Source organism: Cryptomeria japonica, chromosome 6, assembly GCF_030272615.1.
Source record: "Cryptomeria japonica chromosome 6, Sugi_1.0, whole genome shotgun sequence".
NCBI lineage: Eukaryota > Viridiplantae > Streptophyta > Pinopsida > Cupressales > Cupressaceae > Cryptomeria > Cryptomeria japonica.
Window position 1 is genome coordinate 675086257 of NC_081410.1, and position 25768 is coordinate 675112024.

The window sequence follows — 25768 nt, forward strand, 5'->3', positions numbered from 1 at the left end:
ATGGTAAATCATCAAAAAATGTGTACATGTGCCTAAAGTAACCCAAATACAATTCTATGTTACCTTGCATGACAAGGATCACTTCCTCTATTTGATAATCCAATTAAAGATTGCATGTTTTGCTTCTCTCAATCACTATTCTTTGTTGACAAGAAACTACATTAAACTTGGGCCCATCACTCTTTGAATAATTAAGGTGCACAATAGCCACATTTTCAATTACACCATTTTGTTGTAGGGATTCCCTTAGGCACAAGATGAATATCAAATTGCTTTCCATCACTACTGAATATGTTGCAACCTACATTTACTCCTCCCTAGAAATTCCCTACAATAGAGGATCAATTCACCAGAATGTCAACTAACTTGCCCTTCATATTATCTCCAACACATTGCACCCTTGCCCTTCTTCCAGCTTTTATTTTAGTGTCTTGCCTACAACCACAACCCACTCCATTACTTTCACACTAAATTTAGCATAGTGCACATTTACAACTCCAAAAGAAAGTGATGATCCAAGCTAATTAGGAACAATGTGTATCTATGCTAGGACACTGCCATCTTTGCTTAACACACGAGGATTGAATAATAAATGCCATCAAACCCTAGGGTTTTACGAACCTCAAAAATTTGAAAGCCAAGGACTTCAATCCGGCAATAATTGAAGAGCAAGAACCTCTTATACCATAAAAGAATCAATTCATGGGTCATATCTAACATTACAAGCATAACTGTACCTACAGCAAGGCAAATATGATAAAGTTCAAAAACCACCTAACAACTTTTTACCAATATCTAGTAATATCAAATATTATCTAAAAAAAAAATCACAAGCTATATTTGAAAGAAAACATCTCATATTTATTGTCACTCTTATCTTAGGGCAAACTCCCTAGCGTTCGTAGGAAAAGTTCATCTTTTTCAATTAGTAGAATTCGAATATGAAAACATGCCTTTTTGCCGCTACAATAAATTTGAGCTTGTAAATAACATTTTGGTCACAATATGCCCATCGGCTTAGTCAATGTACTTGAGATGCTGAATTGATGAAGCCCACCAAATTAAATTACCCACATGTACAACTCACATAGATCAGATCTATTTGTTTCTCAGTTCTAACTTCTGCATGATTTGTCCTACAAAGCTAAACCTCAGAGAAGTGTAACAACTTGCCATATCTTCAGCCCTGAATTTGAGGATGATTAAATTATTAGAGTGCCAAAATTACATCTATACACAGTTTTTTTAGAATCATCCCTCTCACCAATTCTTAATAGAATGAAATAAACGGTATCAATTAATTTGCAAGCCTCTTATGCTTTTCCTTGAGCCATCTACATATCAGCATGAATTATGACAGATTCCCATCTGTGATTATTATTATGCAAACCATACATACACTAAAACTTCTTAACTCTTCATATATTCTGATGATTTGGAGAACAAAATTTTCTCAAATTTATTCAAATACTGATACCTCACCATTCCAGCTGCAGGATGCAACCACTGAAGGTAATAAGGGATGGTAAACAACATCAGTAGATGCATGTTTATACACATGCATCTTCCTTAGAAGTTTTGATGATTTATAACTATAGAAATATATACAACCATCTGCCGAACCAGTAACCAGAAGTTCACCATCCTGACTGAAGTTACATTGAATTGGAAAGCCTGAAACTTCATGCTTTTCAAACCGTTTATACTTGTTCAACTTAAATGGTGGAGTAGATGAGAATATTGCAATATAGTTACCATTTGATTGAGCAACAAAGCTATTTTCAACAGGATGATAGCGAATTGATGGGCAAGTATATGCTTCCACATAGACCTGATGAAGCACAGAATATTTCAGTATGCAGTAACCACAAATCTCCTTCAAAATATCGAAACATCTTAATCTATAATCTTCAAATGCCAACAACATTTAAACGGAATATAATAAAATACTTTGTTGTTTTTCTATGTTTCTAAAGAGGACACATCAAAATTGCCACCATAAAATCAACATAAAATTTGTAGATATTTAATAGACTGAACATGCATAAAGCACAAATATAACATTAACATACTTGTTTTGATAAAGGAACTTGGGTTTGGAAATCCCAAACAACAATAGACTTTTCACTGCAATTTGTCTGAGAATTATCACTGGAGGATATGAAATTCTTCCCATCATAGCTGAAATCAATATCCATGATTGGGCCAAGACCCCTCAAATACTCACGAATTACCTTGCTCATTCGGATGTCCCAAAGCCTTATAGTACCTTTTGATCCACCTGATAAAAATAGGTGGAATTCTTGTGGATGAAATTTCACAACACTTACAACTTGTTCCTCACGGAACACTTGTACTTGACTAGAAGTCTCAACATCTGTAAGTCGGGAAGTTTGATCATAGCCACATGTAAGCAGATGAAGTCCTTGCTTTGACCACTGAAGATCTTTAATTGCCGCATTATGATGACTTAACACACAAGCTTTATTCTGGCCCTCTCTGTTCCAAACATTCCAAATGTAAGCAATATGATCCATTCCTCCTGAAGCAAGAAGATGTCCTGAAAAACTGGCAATTGTCAAAAATTAAAGGAAAAATCATGCAGAAATCTGTGATATTTGCAAAGAAGCAATTTACATTGTTTAAGTTTTTTTGTCTTAAATCGATTCTCCCAAAATAGATTTAAGTATAGTTTCATGGACTCTTGGAATTTTATAAGCTATCTCCTCCTTATAGGAAAGGGAATTACAATGTATACCTTCACGTGACAAAAGGATTGGAGGAATGGGTGCAAAAGTTTTCAAACCTTAAAAGCATAAGAAAGATTTGGCATGCAGATGTTTATATTTTGGAAACAGGATTGACTTATAAAACAAGCCTGACAATTTTAAGGAAAATGCAGGTAGACTAAGTGTATCTGGCTTTTTCCCTATAACATAGAGATCAAGAAAAGAAAAAATGCAGGAAAAGAAAAGAGTACACCAATATTCAGATGAATGTCTCTCTTAGACTCATTGATTAGTAAGAAAGAAAAGAAAATCGTATTAATGCAAATAATGAGCAATGCATTTCAATGGGGTTCAAAAGTACAGCAAATTACAATAGAAGACTTAGAATTTTAATATCACTCTAGAAGACTTAGAATTTTAATATCACTCTACAACTACAGGAAAAAATCTAACTACAAGAAAACAACCTAGGAATCAAAAGAACCTTGCATTATAGACTGTATTGTGGACTGTACATTACAGATAATACCAAATAATTAAGTAAAGCTCCATCTCATGGGAGAGCGCTATTGGAAGGGAGTCAAAAGAGAAAAACGATCTAGCCTGCATTAAAGTCAAAGAGTTGAAGAGGAACTAGAATCCCCATGGCTCATTATGAAAGGGCCAATACAAAGTGACTGTACACAGAGGATTGCCTAGGGTTCGAGGACCTACCCAAACCATCTAGGAAGATCAAAGTTCTTACCCCAGCAATGCCACACAACTCCTTAATTGGCAAAGAGATAAAATTTGTATATTATTTCCAAATTTGTACTCTTTCTCTAAATTTTGAGTATTCAAGTGTTTTCCTGACTTTTAAAATAACCCGTGACTTTGGGATTTTCATCAGACCAAGTTTAGTGGCCAGTAAGGAAAAATAACTTGTCAAGTTTGTCCAGTGCTTGACAACTCCTGTAACTATGCCCCCAAATACATCTTAGTATTCTAACCTCCACAAACCATCTTCCTCCAGCAAAAAAAAAAGAAAAAATGTGTACTTCTCTTGTATTGTGGATTGTACGTTACAGATAATTGCAGAAGGGAACTGTCTCATTCAGCTTTGTCCTTCGTTTCTTCCACAATTGCAGAGTCCCCAATATAATTCTCTGCTTCATTGTTGTTTTAGGTTCATATTCACAGTTGTGTAACTATTTTATCATTTATTTCTCCTCAGAAATTTCTAAATCTCTTCCACTGAAAGAGAATCATATGTTCTTCACATACATTAAAATGTGAAGACTACAATGGAAAGAAGAGACTTGTATACGGAAGGCACATAGAAAGAAAAGAAGAATTGTATCTAGTAATATACAGGAAATGAAGGATGACCTATCCTAAATGGTAAGCAGGTGATTACAAAGAGGAACACATAAATGCAAATGCACAAATTGGAGATAGCTCATCTAGTGGTGCAGGAGCACCCGGGCGAACTGGCAATCAGCACCAACACAAAAAATTTCCAGCTTATTTTTGTTAAATTTTGGTTTGTTTGAGTTATTCATCTCTGCAAATTTTGGAAGAGAACCCAAGCTCTTGGAAGGAGGATGTAATGATTAACGGTTTCCATGCATTATCAGATTTGACAAATGACCATTTGCTGTCATAACCACTTTGGCTATTAAAATAAGAAATGAATCTGAAACATTTAATTAATCATATTATAAATTTAATGACAAATTGGGTGACGGTTTGCATTGAGGTGCAAATTGGGTCTTTTGACCAAGTGGAACTGAATCACCGCTAAAACCTTCCTTGCTACAAACCTCTCAAATTCAAATCCAAAACAATTCGAATGCAGTTGGCAGGTATAAAGGCCGATTCAACGACCTTTGCGAGCATCATCACCGCCTATGACAAAATGAGGACTTTGAAACAGGAATGGGAATCCATCAAAACATAAGGATGGAGGAATTTTGGTAGATGTTAGAGTTGCAACTGTCCTCACAGATATGTATGCAAATTGCGTTAGTATAGACAAAGCCCATGAACTCTTTATATGGTTTCATGAATGCAGATATGCAAGAAAAGAATATGTTGAAAAAGATTTAGAATCTTTCGAACAAATGCAATGGACAGGTGTTACATGGGAACTTAATAAAATTAGATAAAGGTCTTCTGTTTTTTACTCCAAAAAAACCTATCGAATTGGAAACCTCTCAGCTCCCATTGTCAATTATGCAATGAATGAAATAAAGGGAGGACATCATGAAGATGAAGTGAAAACGCCACGGGAATTGAATGGCACATCCAATCAAGTTGTAGATCGAGCAATCAGGGATTGGGAAAGGCATTGGTCATTTGGGCTGTTGTCTATGAAAACTGAATGCAGTTTATGAAATGAAACATAAGTTAGCAAAGAAGGGCATCATGGGTGGAATCGGCCCAAGAAAAGGACAGTTGGGAGAAAGACCTGCGTAGTGAAAGAGGAAAAGCAGGTGCGTAGCCAGAGAAAGACATCCACAGAGGCGTGAGGAAGAGAATAGCCTGCCTAATGCAAGAGATAGAGGGAGTTTTGACTGCGTTTGAACCAGATCGAGGAGCCAGAGCGTGGCAATTGGCTGGAAGACAGAGTTATGAATAGAATGCAAAGAGGGGAAAACGTGGTGAACGAACTGAATTTGTATGTAGAAACAGGGTTATAGCAAAGTGAAGGGAATCATTGTGCAGGGAACACGTGGAAAGAGAATGAAATGCATGGAGACAGATTTAAGGTGTGAAAAGAAATAGTGTGTAAGAAGAAAACAGTATATGATTATGTGAACTGTGCATAAATTTGTTACAGATTTTGTAGTTCTTCTGGCAATAATAAATAAAGTTGAATGTTTTCTTCATTATCTTAGTTTGCACTGCATTGAAAATTTAGTTGGATTGGAATTAAATAGTTACTGCTGCAAATTCCCCAAGTCTGGTAAGACTCTGGGGATTTGTCCTTCATCATCTAGCAAAGCAGATTGACCTCACACCACATTTTGTAGAAAGAAGTGGGTAAGGTTTTAGGAAGCACAAAAACCGGCCATCATCTCTAATTAAGACTTGATAATGCCTTGTGAAACAAGAGATCAACTTAGGCACAGGACAAGAACCACACTTTTCAATATGTGAAATATTTAAGAGCATGTTCTATTAGACATTGTTATTGGGATCATTAAAGCATAGATATTTATGTATGAATATTGACGAATTTAAAGGGGGTTCCTCCAATATCTATTTGCAAAAGTAGTAATTACAAATTAAACCAAGTTGTACCAGTTAAGAGACATCCCTATAGAATGAATCCAAAATCCATTATGTATTTTAAACCAAAACCAGTGATTGGATGCCTCTTTGTCATCAATCCACCATATCCCTGTTGGAGAAAGTGAGCAGCACCCAAACCATGATAAGGAGATTACCAAAAAATCAGGTCTCAAAAGATTGGAAGCTCACACCTTATCATCCAAATGTGAGGTCCTAGATTCAAGTTCAAGTTGATCAGGGAAAATAACATGATCACAAAGCCAACATATGAGCCCCAATGCACCAAAAGTCTAGCTCACTGGGGGGTGTTCAAGTAAATAAGCAATAAGAAAAATGTAATACATGAGACTACCAAAAAACCTTGCCACAAAGAGGGTTGATAACTGATGCAAGAGCATCCCAGGCCTACAAGCAATCTTGCATCAATCAAAAAATATTTGCTTTATTTTATTTTTTACTTTTGCAGGTTGTATTCTCTATCAGTCATCAAAAGTGCATTTTCAATTCCAGTCATAGTTATTGCTGATGTCTCATAACATTCTCCTGGAACTAACATAGCTTCTTAGAGGTGTTTTGAACATAACTAGATGTTTGTTTTGATGCTGCAACACATTATGTAAATCATGGTGTGTCACGCCCTTAGGGAGAGAACTTACAGGTTGTGCATCACTGAATTGGAATTCACACCAGCACTTAATGTCATCATAAGCATTATTGGTCTCGAGGCAGTTCATGGTTTAGACTGCACCAAGTTTGAAAGCCTACATCTCACCACACATTGGAAATTTCCCACTGTTTTCACCCACATGTTTCATGGCAACATGTCTAGTTCCAAGGCATTACTTATGGTGAATTCATTTAATATTGGTCCTATGATCCTTATACTACGGCACATGGAACAATGTACTACATTTTGAAAGATATCACTTATAGATATATAAAGGTGGTGAATCATTCAGCATGGAGAAAAAAAGTAAATGAAGCCAATAGGAGCTAGAAGAGCAGCAGCCAGTTCGAAAGAGGGCAAGTAAAGAAAGATAACTAAAGAAGGCTGACAGTAATTGTATGTGAAACCACTTGCTTGATTTTTGCTTGCTTTGGATTGTAATTCAAAGCTAAGGTCAAAACTGACTGTAAACCCTAGAGGCTAGATCTGTGATGTAATTTTGAAGTCTATGAATCAATAAAGTTCTATTCAGGTTGCTTCTAAATCTGTTGTATGTTTTGTACAACACGGGTCAAGTAATATAAGAAATTTGCAAGTGAATTTGTATTAGACTGCACGGACAGATAGTTCTTAATTTAACCGTCCATCCAAGAAGGTATGGGAGGTCCTAAGTCTTAGTCCTAGCTGGTCCAGGGAAATAGTATGATACCAGAGCTAGTTTACAGGCTCAAGCACCAAAGTGTGGCTCAACGAAGGATGTTAAAAAAAAATGAACCACAACAAAACTGTAATAAAGATCCTACCAAAAAGCCCAACTGCAAAGCAAAGCAGGTTAGTCACTCAGTGGTAGATCACACAAGCACCCAAATGAGAGTTCCTCGAGTTAAGTCCTATTAAAACCAAACATGGCAAAAAACAAGGCCTATGAGAAATTGGAGCACAAACAGTACAATTAGGTCATAAAAAATGCCACTATTTATAAGATGGTAACTTGATAGTGCAAAAAAAAAAAGTGAAACCAAGTACTAACTAGCTACTGATTTAAGCATAAGGAATTACTTATTACTAGGAAAACTTCATCTATGTTGCCCAACGTTCCTAACTTATTTAATTCCCCCCTTAATGATTAAATTTTAAACTAGATACAACCCAAAGTTTATCTCTAGATCTCAACCTAAGTCACCAGGTTCGAATTCAAATTCGAACTTCGACAGCTTTGAAATTCGAATGAAGTTCGACAAGGAAACAATTTGAAATGTATAAAATTTGAATTAAATTCGCCATATGTAATTTTTTTTAATTTTTAATAAATATATGTAATATATCTATAAATTTGCCTAAATAGTTTAACATTGATAAATAGATTTAAAATCATTACAAAAAGATGACACGACGGCAGAGGCGAACTAGCAGGGCGTCGAACACAGCGGCAGAGGCGAACTCACTGGATCGAACACTACCACGACTTCCTTCGGCTTCCACACTTCTCCAACGACGACTCATGGCAAACTGAAGATTGTGGGAATATTAACTTTTTTCAATGTACGAATTTTATACTTTGTTTTAAAGTTCGGCGAATTTCGAACTTCAAGGAAGAAATTAGGCCGAACCTGATGACTTAGATCTCAACCAAGTGGTTTAGTCATTAGGTCAACAACTTGATCTTCTATAGGACAATAATAAAGACAAATACCTCCATTCTTGATCAACTAGCAGAAGTAGTGATGATAAAAACTTCAATACGCTTGATTTTGGTGCAATAGACTAGATTTTTCACCATTTTGAGCAAATGTTGATTGTTACAAAAAATTGGCATTGGTGTTTAATCAAGTTGGAGATCAACCAATATTCTTCCCAGTCACATTGCCTTATAACCAATACTAATGCAACCTTTGTATTCTAATTGAATAGAAGATAAGGCAAATGTTGTAGCTTGTTCAGCCAAGAGATTACCCCTAAACCAAGAGTAAAAACATAGCCGGCTGTAGACTTTCAAGTATCAGTCAATCTAGTCCAACCAGAATCAGTATATCTAGAGAGCATGAAATCTATGGATCACTAGTAGAGAATGAAGTACTTATTTTGAAGCTAGCCAACATTCTTCTCACGGCATGGACATAAATCAAAATACCAACCAACTAAAGATACGCAAAATCAGTTACCAATGGAAAATCAAAATCACTGTCATCACAATCGATTTTGATATACAAATAGGAATCAGAATAACTTGTAATTATAAATCTCTATGATTTTGATCAATTTTAAAATAGCAAGCTTAAGGAGCCTGCTTGATTCCATACAAAGACTTAATCAACCTACAAACCAAATGTTATTTTCTAGGAACTTAGAATCCTTGTGGCTGCACCATGCAGACCTCCTTTGCTAAGTCTCAATTCAAGATGACATTTTTGACATTATTTTAATGTACCCTTCATCCGATTTCATCAACAAGGCAGATAATCTAGAAAAATCTGATCTTTGTTGTGGGGGCAAAGGTTTCTTCATGGTCTGCCCCTTCCTATTCTGCATGTCCTTTAGCAACAATTCAATCTTTATACTCATCCAAAGAACCATCTGATTTAACTTTACTTTGTAAAACTATTTACAATTATTGTAAGCATTCATGGCTGTCCTGTAGCAGAGAGCTACGAGATTGTAGAAAAGACTTGTAATTGGTCTTAAAAGGGTGTTGTCAGGCTTTTGAGTAAATCTGTGGACTGTGTCCAAATATTACAAGCCAATTTGAAGTAGTCACTGAGGTTTCTCACTCTTTTGGTTGATGTTTTACCCACAAGAGGTCTCTCCACATTGCTTCTTGTCTCCTTTTTGTTGATGGATGTCTATAATTTTCTACTTTCATGTTTCATGTTACATGTTCATTCTCTAATTGCAACTAAGAGCTTTACAAAACAGCAAACTATATAGGAGAGATGTATGTTTTCTACTCTAACTAAATTGGGACTAAAGAGTCACAACACATGCTAGTGATCTATGTCCTTGGAAGCTGAAATTGACAATCAGATACAAACAAACATAATTAGAAAACTGAAAATGTTTGTTGCAGTTACTTAATTTGGAACCCCTTCTTGCTGGGATCATAACTCCCAGCCCATTAATTTAAACACAATGTTCCCAGATGCATTAGAAAACTTAGGGCATAAACCAATCGGGCCTCCAAAATGCAAAATGCAAAATGCAAAATACAAAACATGTAAAATACGAAAAAAAATAAAAAAAATCTGAATTCTACCCAAGACTGCCACTTAAATGCTATGTTACCCCAAGTTTCCGAGACGGGGACAGCAGGGGACAAGTTTCTGGGAAGGCAAAGGGGACAGCCATATAATATATAGGGAAAAATTTAAATGTTCATATGAAAAATAGATAAAGCATGTATATATACATTATATTCATATGAAAACATGGATAAAGCAGATATATGTACATTATAGAACCTTAACATACCACATTTGTGTTCAAAATTCATTGTCAATGCTCAACATGCATTCATAATTCAGAATTCATTTTCAATACTCAATATGCATTCATAATTGAAAATACATTGTCAATATGCCAACACTTGTTTGCATGTAGTTTTTTATTTCTTTCTGGTTGGAGGATATTTTGATAGTCTTCCATTTCTATTATGACCTACAACCGCTTCTTTATGCACTACAAAGTTCTGGGTGTTTGTGAAATTCTATACCAAGCTGTTATTCATATTTCTGAGTGCTTTTGACTATGATTCAGACCTGTTTACCTTTCATAATTGTGAAAAGTCCAATATTGCAGACCTGCAACCACTTTTTTACACACTATTGAGTTCTAAGTGTTTGTGAAATTTGTTACCAGGCTGCTGCTCTTTATTTCTAAGTGCTTTTGGAAGTGATTCAGACATGTTTACCCATCATATTAGTGAAAATCCAGTTTCACGGACCTATAATAAAATTAAAAAATGTTTTTTTTGAGCATTTGAGTCTCTTTTTTTTTTTAATGTGCTGGGAAAAGGGGGACGGTTAGGGGATGGGGGGACGTCCCCCAACCATATTGGGGACGGGGGGGGCGTCCCCTTTGAGAATCGCTGCCGTCCCCAAGTGTCTGGGACGTTTCCCACAAATTTTGCAATTTTGGGGACAGCAGGGGGACGTCCCTAGCCGTCCTCAAGTCCCCAAAACGTCCTCGGTACGGGAACGGGGGATTTTAGGCCGGGGACACGTCCCTGGGTTACATAGCTTAAACGGCTTGAAATATTTTCTAGATCATAAAAAGCAATATAACATGCAAAAGTTATGATTAAGATGCTGAAAGATTAAAAAAAATTGAAATGAGCCCTAACTGAAAATGTACAGAATAACAAAGCCAGAACTAGTCTATTCAACAGCTTGTATGTATAATGTGTGTGTGCATACTTTTTTCAGTCATATACATACAAAAAAAAAATCTATTGATCCAATAAATTTACTGGGTACAGCCAATATACAGAACTGATCACCTTTGATATTCTTGTGCACTCTGCACTCTAGACTATGCAAGTCTGAACATGTTGATAATCCTGACAGCCCCTCTGTATGAATCTTCCATCACACTGTACTAATGCTACTCCTGAGGGTTTTCATCCCCAAGATGATTGCCTGTATGATTTTGTCTCCAACCACTCAGCTTCTGTAGCAATGTCACTTTCGTGGAAATGAGAGTTGAATGCTTAAATTTCAGAAGTGTTTTCTTTTCTCCTTCAAGCATTTCCTATACTCCCTCAAACCTGCAATCCAAAATCATAGCCAATTCATCCCTTGAACAGTAACTAGTACATCCATCTCTTAGTTGAAGGGGTTAACTGTACAAAACTAAAAGAGTCAACCTCTTCCTTATTGAAGACTCAGTCATTCCTGATTGAAAGACAAAAAACTACAGTGATGCCTATCTAACTGGTATTCCTATGCTGCTAGAATATTCACTCAGCTAGGGACCTTATTCCATTATTCCACTCTCCTAACTGAAAGTGCTTACAGTCCTGTCTAACTGCTAAAAGTAATTGCTACAAATTACAAAGGGGACATTACAAATTTTAAGAATTCATTATGCAACTGACACAGATCAAGAACCAACTACTAGAAGTAGATCAAGAAGTTAGTGATCTCTTGTTGATGATCATACTCCATGCTCTACCTTCCTCAATCAAAGTATTTGTTGCCTCCTTGAGCATCACCAATCGCCACATTACCTGTAATGAGCTTGTTGGCTTACTTTAACAAGAAGTGCAGCAAGCAAGTAACAATAATAAAGAAGAAAATATTTTTTCTTGCAAACAAAAAGTGAAAATCTCAGCCAAAGAAAACGTAATAAATAACTTGTCACATTTGCTGCACATTGTCCCATGACACCAATGGATGTTGACACAGTGGCTTCACACAGTAAATAAAGGAAAACATTAAGATGCAGAAGATACCATAATCAACAACATCATGCAATGTTGTCAAGAAAGATATTGATGATGTGAGAATGATGATGTCAAAAGAGTTGCGCTCAAAAAGAAGGAATTGACAAGGAGACTTTTGCACCAACTACAAATATGAAAACCATCAAATTTGTTTTCTTTCTTGCAGCAAAATTTGGATGGTGCATCCATCAAATGAATGTGAAAAGTGCATTTCAAAATGAGGATTTCCAAGAGGAAATATACAGGAAACAAGGTTAAGAATTTGAAGTTTGAGGCAAAGGAACATAAAGTGTACATCAAAATTTAATGAAGAACTCCTCACAGTTTTTTCTTCAAGGCCTTTCAGATTACAACTTGTACATACAAGCGGAGCATGGAGCATTCTCGTTCAAATCATGTAAGTCGATGATCTTGTGATCTCTCTAAGCCAGCAAGATGGGCATGACAGCCTTTCGATTTTGTTTGACCGATTGCTCTTCTTCTGCATAGCTCAATTTGATCTGCTTGTTGCCCTAGATTAGAATTGTCTTCATCTTGGTTTTCCATGCAGAGTAGTTCAACCCATTTAGTAGTTGTTTACTTGTGAGCATTAATTTTTATCTGGCTCAGTTTTTCCAACAATCCCTGGTTGAGGAGATAGGAAAATGAAAGAAGCAGACAAAGGAAAAAGTTCACCAAAATCCCTACCAATGATATGTGAATTCAAAAATAGCAAGGAAACAAGAATGGGGAGTTAGAGGATAAGGACTATCCACATAGAATATAGGCTAACTGCCCCTTCTGCGTTCTGTTCAACAATTTCATTCATTTTGGAAAACTGGACGGAAACCCCTTCTTGCACAGTTTGGATGTGGCTCAGTTTCTCCAACAGTCCATGTTTGAGGAGATAGGAAAATGAAAGAAGCAGACAAAGGAAAAAGTTCACCAAAAATCCTACCAATGATATGTGAATTCAAAAAATAGCAAGGGAACAAGAATGGGGAGATAAGAGGATAAGGACTGTCCACATAGAGTATAGGCTATCTGCATGCCTTCCACATTCTGCTCAACAATTTCATTTTGAAAAACTGGACAGAAACCCCTTCCTTCTTGAACAAGTTCCCAAGCTATAACTAAAAAACAAACAAATGGAAGACATTAAATTATAACTGGAGGCCATCTTTGAATATCATAAAATGCTTGTTGGACTGCATACCACACAAGAAATATATTGGAAAATATTCTGCATATTTTTGAATTAAGGTCAACAAGCAAAATAGGTATTTTTGGATTATTATTCCATATATGGCGGGGGGGCAGGAAAGATTCAAATGCAGACCTTAACGAATGTATACATATGTGCAGAGAAGCCTGCTGTTTGTTCAATCCAAGGAAATGTACATTGATGTTACCATATTGCAAGTCGGGAGACATTTCTAGAGGTAGATTGCAATCAAAACCCAGCAAATTATGAAAATTAAAGCATCAAAAATAAATGATGCATATCACTTTTGAGTCAGATGGGCCATCATAGAGGTAGAAAAACTCTGCAAAAAATCACAATAACTGGGGAGTAATTAATTGGCTGTCAGCAGGTTTGTCAATCTAATCTAAATTGAATCACTGATGTTTCCTCCATGCTCATGCACCGTCACCAAAATCCAAAATAGAACTCTTATTGCAATTTTATCTCAAAAACTGCAATCTAATCCTGATTTGGCGTGGATTTATTTTTAAATGCATTTTTCTTATTTTTATGAATTTTACAGCATTTTTTAACTTCCTAATTTTTTCCCTATGTTTTTCCAGATTAGTCGAAAAAAAATTATCTTTTTGATTGTTGAGTCAATCCCAAGAAAGATTTTTGTTACAATGTCATAGATGATTCATGAAAGATTTTTGTTACCATGTCATATAGATGATTCATGAAAGATTTGTTACAATGTCATAGATGTTTTTCCAGATTAGTCGAAAAAAAATTATCTTTTTGATTGTTGAGTCAATCCCAAGAAAGATTTTTGTTACAATGTCATAGATGATTCATGAAAGATTTTGCAAGCCATTTCCCATTCTCTTGAGCAGTTGGTTGACCTAAACAGGAGTCCTATTTTAATTGGTTAACAAGCAGCAAGAAGTATTTAAGGCAGGAAAACATAATTAGACAAAAGGATGCAACCATAGAAACAAACCAAGGAAAAATAATCACGGCTCAGCCCTGGGGCCACGCCAGATTAAACTGATTTTTCTCACAAAACTCACAGGTAATTGAAAACCCTACAGGTTACTCAATAACAAATAAATAACTCACGGGTTATCAAATACCAGCAGATTTGTCTGTCATTGCATATGTAGCCTGTTTTTTTCATTTTACACAACATTTTTCGGTTTTTCATTCCAAAGTCAAACTATTTTGGTACTCAGGTGAATAAAGAAATATGTTGATCAGAGTTTTCAAAATATTGTCATCATCAGCAAATAAGAGCAAATTTCAGCCATTGCTCTCTCTCTCAGATTTCTAAATTTTTGGCAAATTAGGGCAACACTGAAGAAATTCTATATTTTTTGTCTTACAATTGTTTCATTTTCTATGCACTATATTTGGCATGAAATATCAAATAATAATAATTTATATTTAAGCCTTTTTTAATTTGACAGGTTGTTCTCTTTTTAAACTGAAGTAATTGAATTCCATTTAAACTTTCTGTTTGCCATATAAATAGAATGCTATTATGGATGCAGCCATTATGTTATTTCCAAAAGACTTTAGGAATTTTGTTTTCATGTGCTTGCATCCATGTTTGCGCTTGGGTGCATTGGAACAGGAGAAGTTGCACAAAGTGGGTACTTTGCAAATAAAAGGATGACCCAAGCCAAGATCAACCATGGCATTAAGGAGGGATAAGGATTGAGCATGATTTATGCAGCGTGTAATTTCTAGTATCATTTACCTATGTTACCAGGTTCTGGAGGGGCATCCCCTGGGTCCTGGTACAGATCTGGTTCCCTATGGGTTTGGACAGGGTCCGTCCCACAGCCTGTGGGTTTGGCCCTGTGAACCCAAGAAGAACCTAGGAAGAATTTTTACGCTTTTCAAGGGACCTGTGATAAATTTGACCAAAATGTTTTTTTTTTTACTTTTTAAAGTCTTTTTTTTGCCAAAAAGGCAAATCCGACCCCCCCACCCTAATTTGAGCTCTTAAAACACTAAAAAGGTAAAACCTATTTCATTTTGCACAATAGAATGAAAAACAAGACTTCTTTGCTCCATTGCTGAACTTTGTTTTTTGCTTGCCATAAATTGGAAAGATAGGGAAGTGCAAAGAAATTTTGACAAAGGGAATTATACCATGTTGTGAATTGCTTTGATGTGTTTTCAACCTTTCCTCTATGTTGATTTGGGTTGGTAATTCTAAAATGACTAGCATATAGCAGACATTTTTTCAAGGCTTTGTAGATTTAAAAAATAAAATGCAATGGTGAGAGTAAAGAATTCTTTCATTTGGATGAATTATTACTGTCCATTTAGGGCTGAAACATAGTTGTCCTATTCACAAATTTATGTGATTATTTTTTATTATTTAATATTGATCCTTTGGTTTATGTTATAGCCATTTAATTCTAAGTTAACAGTTCAGATTGGGATATGGGGTTTCAAAGGGGTATGCCAATATACCAAAACATAATTGGGAGTTGAGTATGTTTTGACTATTTGAACTAAAACTTTAATATATGTCATGACAATTGAGTTTTGACTATTAATATGGTGGTGTATTTTGCTATGTTATTTAACTATTAGCATAGTGGTTTATCTTGAACTTAACTACTGCTGCATATATGTATATATATTTTTAATTTTATATGTTTTTGTACTAACGAACCCAAAACCCCCCCAAAAAAATTGACTGAACCTGCGAACCCAAACCTCAAACCTGAGCATGAGCCCGAACCGGACTGGCAACTTAGTCATTTACAATCAAGCCTATTGTAACATTAATACCTCATCAATCTATGTTTAATTGATCAATAAACCTATAATCTATGGACAAGCCTTCTAATTGCCTTGGTTCCTACACATATTCACACTCTGGATTGTGGTTTGAACAAGGATGGCACACAGAGTTACAAATTAAATAATGAATGCATTCATTAAAGTTTCACTAAGGCATATTTAAGATGTCCAGTTATTCATGATTGCAACCCTACCACAATTTAATAATGAGATTGGGCATGTCTCGATACCCATTAAATACTACTTACTAAAAAAATAAAGATGGTGGTGAAGGCTCAACTATTTTTATTGGTCACATGACTAATTTATTCTAATGGAGTCAGAGAAAAAACTCTGAGGATGTACAGTAATAATGAAAACATGTTTAGAATGAAAGCCATCACTGCTAAGCAATCCTAACTGTCAACAAAGAGCTATTTCAGGGATTTAAAGGCCTGTCACATTCACATGATTACATATTTAACACCAAACATGTGAGACGTGCTAGAGATCTAAGAAGCCTAATGAAAGGGATTACAAGCCATAAGACCCAATCCATTAACAAAATGGGATTTGGACTAATGAAGTCATTCAAGCATATTTGCTTTGTAGTTGTGATGTACATGACCATCTGAGTAGAAGCGAGGGTTTTGACTGAAATAACAACAATCAGCATAGCTAAGTTCATTTATGGAAAATTGTCACATGATTTGGGTTCTGACTTCCATTAAAATTAACCACATTGATAACTGCTTGCTTGAAAATGCATAATCCATTAATGAAACAGAATTAAAACTACAGCAAATATCTCTTATCCAAATTAAATGCCACCCTCAGATTCACAAGATTAAAAACACCCATTAACAGAAATCAATGTAAGAATTGCTACTTGTCTTGCTTATACTACCAGTGCAACTTATTCCAATTCCAATTAGAGTTGGACAAAGTAAAATGCCACCTTAAGATTCACATAATTGAGACCATCCATTACCAGAAATCATATTAAGAACTGATACTTCTCTTGGATATGCTACCTTGCATAACTAATTCCAAATCCCAATTAGAACTGGACAAAGTGGAGTTCACTTTAGTAGCTATGCTAAGCACCTACCTAATGAAGATTCCATAGCCAGAAAAGTTGAAAACAGAAGATGTTTCTGTAAAACTTTCAATGTCCAAAAGTGATTATTGTCCTTGGCTAAATGAAGCTTTGCTTTTGTGTATATGAACTAATAATTAACTTCAATTACATTTAGATGGAAAAAATAGGTAGTCAAAGATGCAAATTTGTCTGCACAAAATATTTGTCCTTGGTGAAAAACATACTGTCTGAAGGTCACAAGTTTATATTAAACTAACATACCAATTTAAACAGTCTATGGTTTCAACCTTCCATGCTACTCCAACTTAATAATATTCCAAAGAGCAAGTTTGGATTCCAAAATCAAAAGGCTTGGGAAAAAAAATGGCACATATAAAAGGAAGCTTAGCTCATTTTTATTACCATGAGTTGGTGACCATTCTACAGCATTTACAGCTTTTGTGTGACCTGTAAGGCTTATTGGGAGTCCTTTTGGAATCCTGTTATGATGTGCATTAACCTCTCCAAATTGCCTCAATTGTGTTCGAATATGAGAAGGCACCTTTGAATCTGAAATGCTACCGACAACTGAAATTCCCAAGCAGCAAAATCAGTATAGACTTAACAGTCACTATATATTAAAAGCTAACAAATTACAAATAAATTTGCCTGTAAATTGCACTATTATGATGTAAAAATGCAGCTCTTACATAAAATAACAAATTTATAAGCAACAAACACAAAGTTTACACATATACTTGAATATTTTTTTTATTTGTTTTTGGAAGTTTATGAGGCTCAAAGCTCACCTGCTCTCTGCACTTATTGGGCTCTCATGTTCAAGCACAGTTCAGTGGGCACTTACCAGCTGTTGAAAAAGAGTTCCCAACAATCTACGGGTTGCAAGTTTACAACAATTCACTAAGGAATCAGCCAATTAAGTGAACGATAAACATGAATAGAATCACCCCTATAATCCTTGAGAGAAGGCAAGCCCATACTCAAAGAGTTATTAGCTCATTATATGTAGGAGATGGTCAAATAACGTTCTTGTACTAACGTATCTAAGATTTTCAGATACTTAGGTTTGGAGAAGCAGTTTGGTGCAGGAGCACCGACTTGTCATCATCTTGGTTTAAGTGTGATTTAGGATTTTAGAGGATTTTGTTTTCTTTTGGTTTAAATAAAGGTCCTCGGTGACCATTTTGTGTCTATCTCTAATACATTTTCTTGTAGGGTCTGTTTTTGTCTATAATGATAAAATGGTATGAACACCAACAGACAATGCTTAAACGGTGGTAACTGGAACACCAACAGTCATGGTATGACTGTTGGTATCCATATTTCTGATGTTATATATGCCTCGAAAGCTAGGAGGCAGAGGTTGTTGAATGTTATTTTATGGAAGGAAGACTAAAGGAAGAAACAATAAAGACTTTTCATTTTCTGCTGTTCAACTTGGTGTTTACTGAATTTCTTTTCTGTTCATGTTGTTCGACCTGTACGGTCTGAAATAGTTTTGAATTTCAATCTAGTTAATCGTGTGATGGATTAATGTCTTTTGAGTCTGCAGGTGTATCGGGTTAAAGAAGTTCGTAGTTACTGTCATATCAGTAACAGGAAGAGCTCATAGTTAGGATCTTAAGCAGTTTTGAAAGACCATAACATGAACGACCTCCATTCCACTATACTGTAGATATTTTCAGGTGGAATGGGTTGTGGTAGGTTTAGTTTAATGGTAGAAATACGTACTGCAGCAGAGGGTGGAGAGGGGATTGACTCTCTTCAACTTTGAACCTAGCATCTTCATGTGCTAGGTTAGGAAGTTTACCGCTGTCTGTTTGATAGGAGACCCTATGAGAAAGGGAGGTGAATGGTGAGAGAGAGATTAATTTCACCCTATGCTACATCAAAGTGGTATCAGAGCTCGGCTGTAGATCAAAAGGGAAGTGAATGAAACTAGGTGCTAGTAAGTCAAAGTCCAAGATGCCTCCAAAAGGTTATTTTGCAGCTAGGGAGATTCGGGAGTTGAAAGATCAGCTACTCTCGAAGGAAAAACTTTTCAAGGAGTCTCAAGAAGCAACCTTGGCCCAGTTAACAGCTTTGGACAAGAATCAGAGAAGAGGAATGGTTAGTGGTGACCAAAGTGATGAGGAGAAAGGGGGTGACGGTAACAACCCTCCAGATGCGGGTCAGCAGGTGCCAGAGCCACCCATAGACCCTAACGAGTTGAGAATGGTAAGGATGCTCAAGGCTGTGAAAGGGGATGGTGTTACCATGGCGAAGGTTGAAGTGCCCATGTATGGGGGAAAAAGAGATAGTGAAGAGCTCCTAGCATGGATAGATGCACTTGACAATTTCTTTGAATTTGAGGAGGTAGAGGATACCGAGAAGGTAAGGTATGCCAAAACAAAGCTGAAAGGTCCAACACTTACTTGGTGGAATTTTGTTCAAGAAGAGAGGGTGAAAGGAGGTAAAACAAAGATAGTGTCTTGGGACAGAATGGTCTCAAAACTCAAGGCCCAGTTCCTACCAGTTGATTATGTTGTGTAGATATTTAGGAAACTTCAGAATCTGAAGCAGAAGGATATGGATGTTATGTCCTATACTAAAGAATTCCACAAACTGAGTTTGAGATCCAGACACTATGAAGATGAGGTGGAGAAGATTGCAAGGTATCTCAATGGGTTGAGATTCAACATACAGGATGAATTGAGCTTGGCCACCCCAAGAACCATGGAAGAATGCTACCAACTCGCTTGTAAGGCAGAAGAAAAGATCAAGAGGAAACAAGAACAGCAAGGAAGAGGGCATAAATTTTAGAGGCAGAGGGAATCATAGTGGAAGAGGACCACAAAAAGATTCAGTTGAGCAGAATACAAACCAAGAGTCTAATGGTGATTCAAGAGGAAGTTTTAGAGGTAGGAGACTGGGAGGCAGAGGAAGATTCAATGGTTCAGGAAGGGGTTCTAATACTATCTCAGGAAAGTGCTATAACTGCAATCAAATTGGACATCCAGCATGGAAGTGTCTTGATAAAGCTGGTACAAGTTCTTATAATGAAGAGAAGAGGAATCAATTAGTGCGGGAGGAGGATGAAGGGAGTGTGAACTCTCCTTCTGTTCATGTCACTCCGGAGACGAGAGAATCTCTGATGATTAAAAGGACTCTAATAAAAGTACCAACCATCAAGGAGCCTCCCCAAAGGAAAGCTTTGTTCCGAACAGCCTGCAAATCTCAAGGCAAGGTATGCAAAGTTATAGTTGATTCAGGTTCAACAAATAATATAGTGTCTTTAGAAATGGTAGAAAAACTTAAGCTGAAGAGAATCCCTCATCAAAATCCTTTTAAGATATCATGGCTTAATAAGGGACAGCAGATACTTGTGAATGAGCAAGCATGGGTAGAGTTTAATATGGGTCCTTACAAGGATAAAGTTCTTTGTGATATTGTTCCAATGGATGTGTGCCACCTTCTTCTTGGAAGGCCTTGGCAATTTGACAGGAAAGCCCAACACGATGGGCATAAAAATACTTATGTTATTGAGAAAGATGGAGTGTCTTATACCCTTGAACCACTACAAGAAGATATGGGTACAGCTCATGAGGGACCTATTGTGAGGTATTCACACATCGCCCCATCACAAATGGGGACCCCCACTTTTTCCTTGCTTTCTAGGTAGTGTCGTGTCTTTGCTATTAGCCTTTGCATTAGAGGGGTATAGGTGCTCAAATGGCCAGGAGTCAGGTGGATAGTCTTGCATAAGTGTGTAGTAGGTTTGCAAAGTCTAGGCATGATGAGTTCAATCATGAGTAAGGAAGGATTGTAAATTTGCAGGTCACTTCAAGTGCTCCTCTTAAAAACAAACTTCACTTCATGAACATTCCTTGTGTAGTGAATTTCTTACATTTCTCCCATGAAGCGAAGACTCACTCTAAGATCTCATGTTGAGCAATTTATCAGGTATTAAAGTTGAGAGCGCAAGCAAAAAAAATGAACAAAGAGGAGTTTGGTCTTGGTTTGAAACCCACTTCATCTTCAAAGACTCAAGAGCGAATTTCACCTTCAAAGCTTCATGAACTCGGGGATTGGAGCGAATTTTACACAAAGCTTCTTCAGGACTTGCTGCCTTGGAGCGAACTTCATGAGTGAGACTCTTGGAGCGAATTTCACCTTCAAAGCTTCATGAACTCAGGGATTGGAGCGAATTTTACACAAAGCTTCTTCGGGACTTGTTGCCTTGGAGCGAACTTCATGAGTGAGACTCTTGGAGCGAATTTCATGCTTGGGAGACTTGGAACGAGCTGCTTCATATTGGAAGTGGAAGAATGAGAGAGATTTGAAAACAATACCTCATGTTCAAACAATCAAGGGCAAACTTCATGAGTTGAGCTTTTGGAGCAAATTTTTCTACTTCATGAGTTGCACTTTTGGAGCAAATTTTTCTACTTCAAGAGTTAGCACTTTGGAGCAAGCTTCATGAGTTGGTGTACTGGAGCGAATTTCACCTTCAAGGATTCACAAGTGAAATGGAAGATAAAGAGCAACTAACTTCATGTTCAAGCACTCACAAGCAAACTTCAGGAGTTAGCACTTTGGAGCGAACTTCATGATTCCACCCCTTGGAGCGAACTTGAACTTCACGACTTGCTTCCTTGGAGTGAAATTCATCAATGAGCACACATGAGCAAGCCTACATGAGCAAATTTGAACATGAACTTCATGAGTTGCTAAGTTGGAGTGAATTCCCTACTTCATGACTTGAGCAAGTGGAGCGAAATTCATACTTCATGACTTCATGTTTTGGAGCGAACTTCATGACTTTGTGTTTTGAAGCAAACTTCAAGACTTTGTAGTTTGGAGCGAACTTCATGATTTCACCCCTTGGAGCGAACTTGAACTTCATGAATTGGACTTTAGGAGCGAAATTCATGAATAGAGAGATTGGAGCAAATGACATCTTCAAGCCTTCGTAGGAAAAGATGGGAATAAAAGGAATGAAGCAAACTCGAAATTCACAACTTCATGAGTTGCAAGAGTGGAGCGAAATCCTTACTTCATGAGTTGAGCAGCAAGAGCAAAATTCCTACTTCATGACTTCACAAATTGGAGCGAATTTTACACAACATGAACTTCATGAGTTGCAAGTTGCAAGCGAACTTCATGACTTTGCATATTGGAGCGAACTTCATGATCTCACAAGTTGGAGCGAATTTTGCATTTGAAGTAACTTCATGAGTTGGAATACTAGAGCGAACTTCAGGTTTGAGAGTCTTGGAGCGGATTTCATGTTTTGAAAAAACAAGCAAACCTAGCAAGCAAGGCGATTGAAATAAGACTTCAAGTGCACACCATTTAGAGCGAAGTTCTAACACGAACTTCATGAATCCAACCTTTGGAGCGAATTTTGCAACTTCATGAGTTGCCATTGTGAAGCGAATTTTACAACTTCATGACTTTGCACTTTGGAGCGAAATTCATACTTCATGAGTTGGGTTTTGCAAGCTGATGGGATGGGGTTTGGGATAGACTAGCCTAGTCTATGCTCTTGGATCCTTTCCTTGGATCATCTGGTGTTCTCCTCACACCCTAGGGTCTCTAGGACTTCCTTTGCTTGTGGAATCCCCTGACCTTGCCCAATCCACCCACCAATGAGTTGCTTTGCTGCTCCTAAGGTCTCACCTCCTCATGAGACTTCAAACCCCTTACTATGGCTAATAAGGGCTAATCTTGTTCCACACCTTCCAAGGTCTTAGCAAGGTTGTTTCAGGTCTATTTCAAGGTTTTTCCACCCATTCATGAGCCCCCAAGAGGTTTCAAGGTTCTAACCCCTTACCGATTTCACAAATTTGGGTTTTTGCCTTCAAAAAGGGCTACAAGGATTAGGACCAATTAGGCCTCCTAACCGGTCTTCTAGGGCTCCCTCTCACAAACGATGCACAAACAACCCAATCTCCCAAAAAGGACTGCCATTCATTTGGCAAGGACTCAAGGATTTTCTAGGTTTTAGGCCTCCAGATGTCCGTACTCTATCCTTGGTGGATTTTAAGGTTTTTAAGGGTTTTTGTGAGGGTTTTTAGGGTCTGCCTGGGTCACAGTGAGTGTTTTAAGTTTTAGCCACCTTGTTTGGATTGGTGGAGGCTCCTCCTTCACACCAATGATGCTTCACTCACTCCTCTGCACTTCCTCCAAAGGATGCACTCTCCACTAATCAACCTTGCTCTCCAAGACCTCTGCACCAACAGCCATTCCTAACCGGGCACTGTCCAGTCTCGCCTAGGAATGGGTCTTTGCTTGGCCTCCCTGCATTTCCAAGGGCCCTGCTTGCTTGGGACTACAGTACAGGGTCTCCACATCCATTCCCCATGGTTTCATGGTGGTTCCACAACGGGGAATGGAGTCAAGACTTCATTTACTCAAACCGGTCCAAAACTGGACAGTAAGACTGCAATTCACAAACTATTTACAAACACACTCAATCGGTAAACAAAAAGCTAATCTAATCACTCACAATGAAGATAGATACATCAAAGAAGACATTCCACACAGGTTTGATCACAAATCAATCCATTTGTTTGCTCGGTAACTTCATTCAAACAGACTGGTAACTCAAAAACAGTCACAGTCAATATAGTTTGCTTGAGCCGTACAATCTCTAACAACCAAACCTTTAACTTAGGGTTTGTAACATCTTATACTACCCATACCTCGGTTGGTGTGCCACATTTAGGGTTGTCCACGCCAACCTAACGATTTTGACATCATGGTGGAAAAGTTGCTTGACAACTTTTTAAAGTTGTCATGCAACTTTTGCAACTTTTGAGCAACTTTCCCAATGTTGCTCTTCATGACTCCTAGACCCACAATGGGCCAACCTAAGGACACCACCATGATATGAAGCATACTTGCAAAACTCGGCGAGCAATTCAAAAACTCGCAAGTAATCGCGATCCATAATGCCGCGCGAGTTAATCGCGGAAATACTTGGGGCAATTTTTTTATATACTCGCCGCGATTTTTTTGGCAAATACTCGCCGTTAATGGCCAAAACCCGCCCGAAACGCGGCACAAAATGCGAGAAAAACACGACTTAAGTCGTAGGCAAAAAAAAAACCGAAGTCTTTATTCCATTTCGCGGCTCGCGCGACTCCGGAAGGCAAAAAACGCCACGCGATTTGCAGTAGGGTTTGCATTTGCACGCACGACCAGGTTTTTACTTGTTTATTCGTGATCTTTTTGTATTGTTTTATTTCGAATACACAGTCATTTTGACTGTGTATTGTTTGCATTTGCACGCACGACCAGGTATCTTTTTGTATTGTTTTATTTCGAATGACTAAGACTGTGTAATACACAGTCATTTGAAAATGACTGTGTATTACACAGTCTTAGTCATTTCAAATGACTGTGTAATACACAATCATTAGTAATTACAGTCATTTCAAATGACTGTGTATTACACAGTCATCAGTCATTTGAAATGACTGTGTAATACACAGTCATTTGAAAATGACTGTGTATTACACAGTCACAGTCATTTCAAATGACTGTGTAATACACAGTCATTTCAAAATGACTGTGTATTACACAGTCATTTCAAAATGACTGTGTATTACACAGTCACAGTCATTTCAAATGACTGTGTAATACACAGTCATTTCAAATTTTCAAATGACTGTGTATTACACAGTCACAGTCATTTCAATTTTCAAATGACTGTGTAATACACAGTCATTTCAAATTTTCAAATGACTGTGTATTACACAGTCATCATTACACAGTCACAGTCATTTCAAATGACTGTGTATTACACAGTCATCATTACACAGTCACAGTCATTTCAAATGACTGTGTAATACACATTCATTTTCAAATGACTGTGTAATACACATTCATTTTCAAATGACTGTGTATTACACAGTCATCAGTCATTTGAATACACAGTCATTTCCAAATGACTGTGTATTACACAGTCATTTTCAAATGACTGTGTAATACACAGTCATTACAGTCATTTCAAAATTTCAAATGACTGATGACTGTGTAATACACAGTCATTTTCAAATGACTGATGACTGTGTAATACACGGTCATTTGAAATTTTGAAATGACTGTGTAATACATAGTCATTTTCAAATGACTAATGATTGTGTAATACATTAATCATTAATGTACATTGTAATTAATGACTGTGTATTACACAGTCAATTGTGAAATACTCATAGTCATTTGAAATGACTGTCAACTGTGTAATGTCAATGTGTATTAAAGTATTTCATTTAAATTTAAATTTGAAGTTAAAAACTTAAAAAAATACACAACCAATTAAAAATTTTAATTTTAGAGAGTCATCTATTAATAGATGACTGTAAATAAAATACAGTTATACAGTCATTGTAATTTTTGGATGTTTGTGATTTTTTTTGGTAACAATGTTATTTATCTCTAAATGTTGCCTCTCTTTTGCTAGGTTCTTTTCCACATCTTTTTGAAAGAAAATGGATTCAGCTTCTACAGTTAAAGTTGGTGGCAAAAAGAGAGACCCTTGTTGGAAACATGGGAGACCAGGTCCAAAACGAGGAGATGTTTTTTGCAACCATTGTAAAAAAAT

The 25768-nt window shown here is 36.8% G+C and overlaps 1 protein-coding gene across 1 annotated transcript in view; it reads right to left on the reverse strand.

Moving 5' to 3' along the window:
* Window positions 1-854: 854 nt before the first annotated feature.
* Window positions 855-25768, reverse strand: part of LOC131036408 (uncharacterized) — a 54462-nt gene continuing 29548 nt past the window's right edge. Inside the window, exons 2-4 of the mRNA XM_057968293.2 lie at window positions 17581-17745; window positions 2073-2560; window positions 855-1831 (exon numbers count right to left, since the gene is read on the reverse strand). Coding sequence (XP_057824276.1) covers window positions 1460-1831; window positions 2073-2560; window positions 17581-17745 — 1025 coding nt within the window. The 3' untranslated portion in view covers window positions 855-1459. The remainder of the gene's footprint in view (window positions 1832-2072; window positions 2561-17580; window positions 17746-25768) is intronic.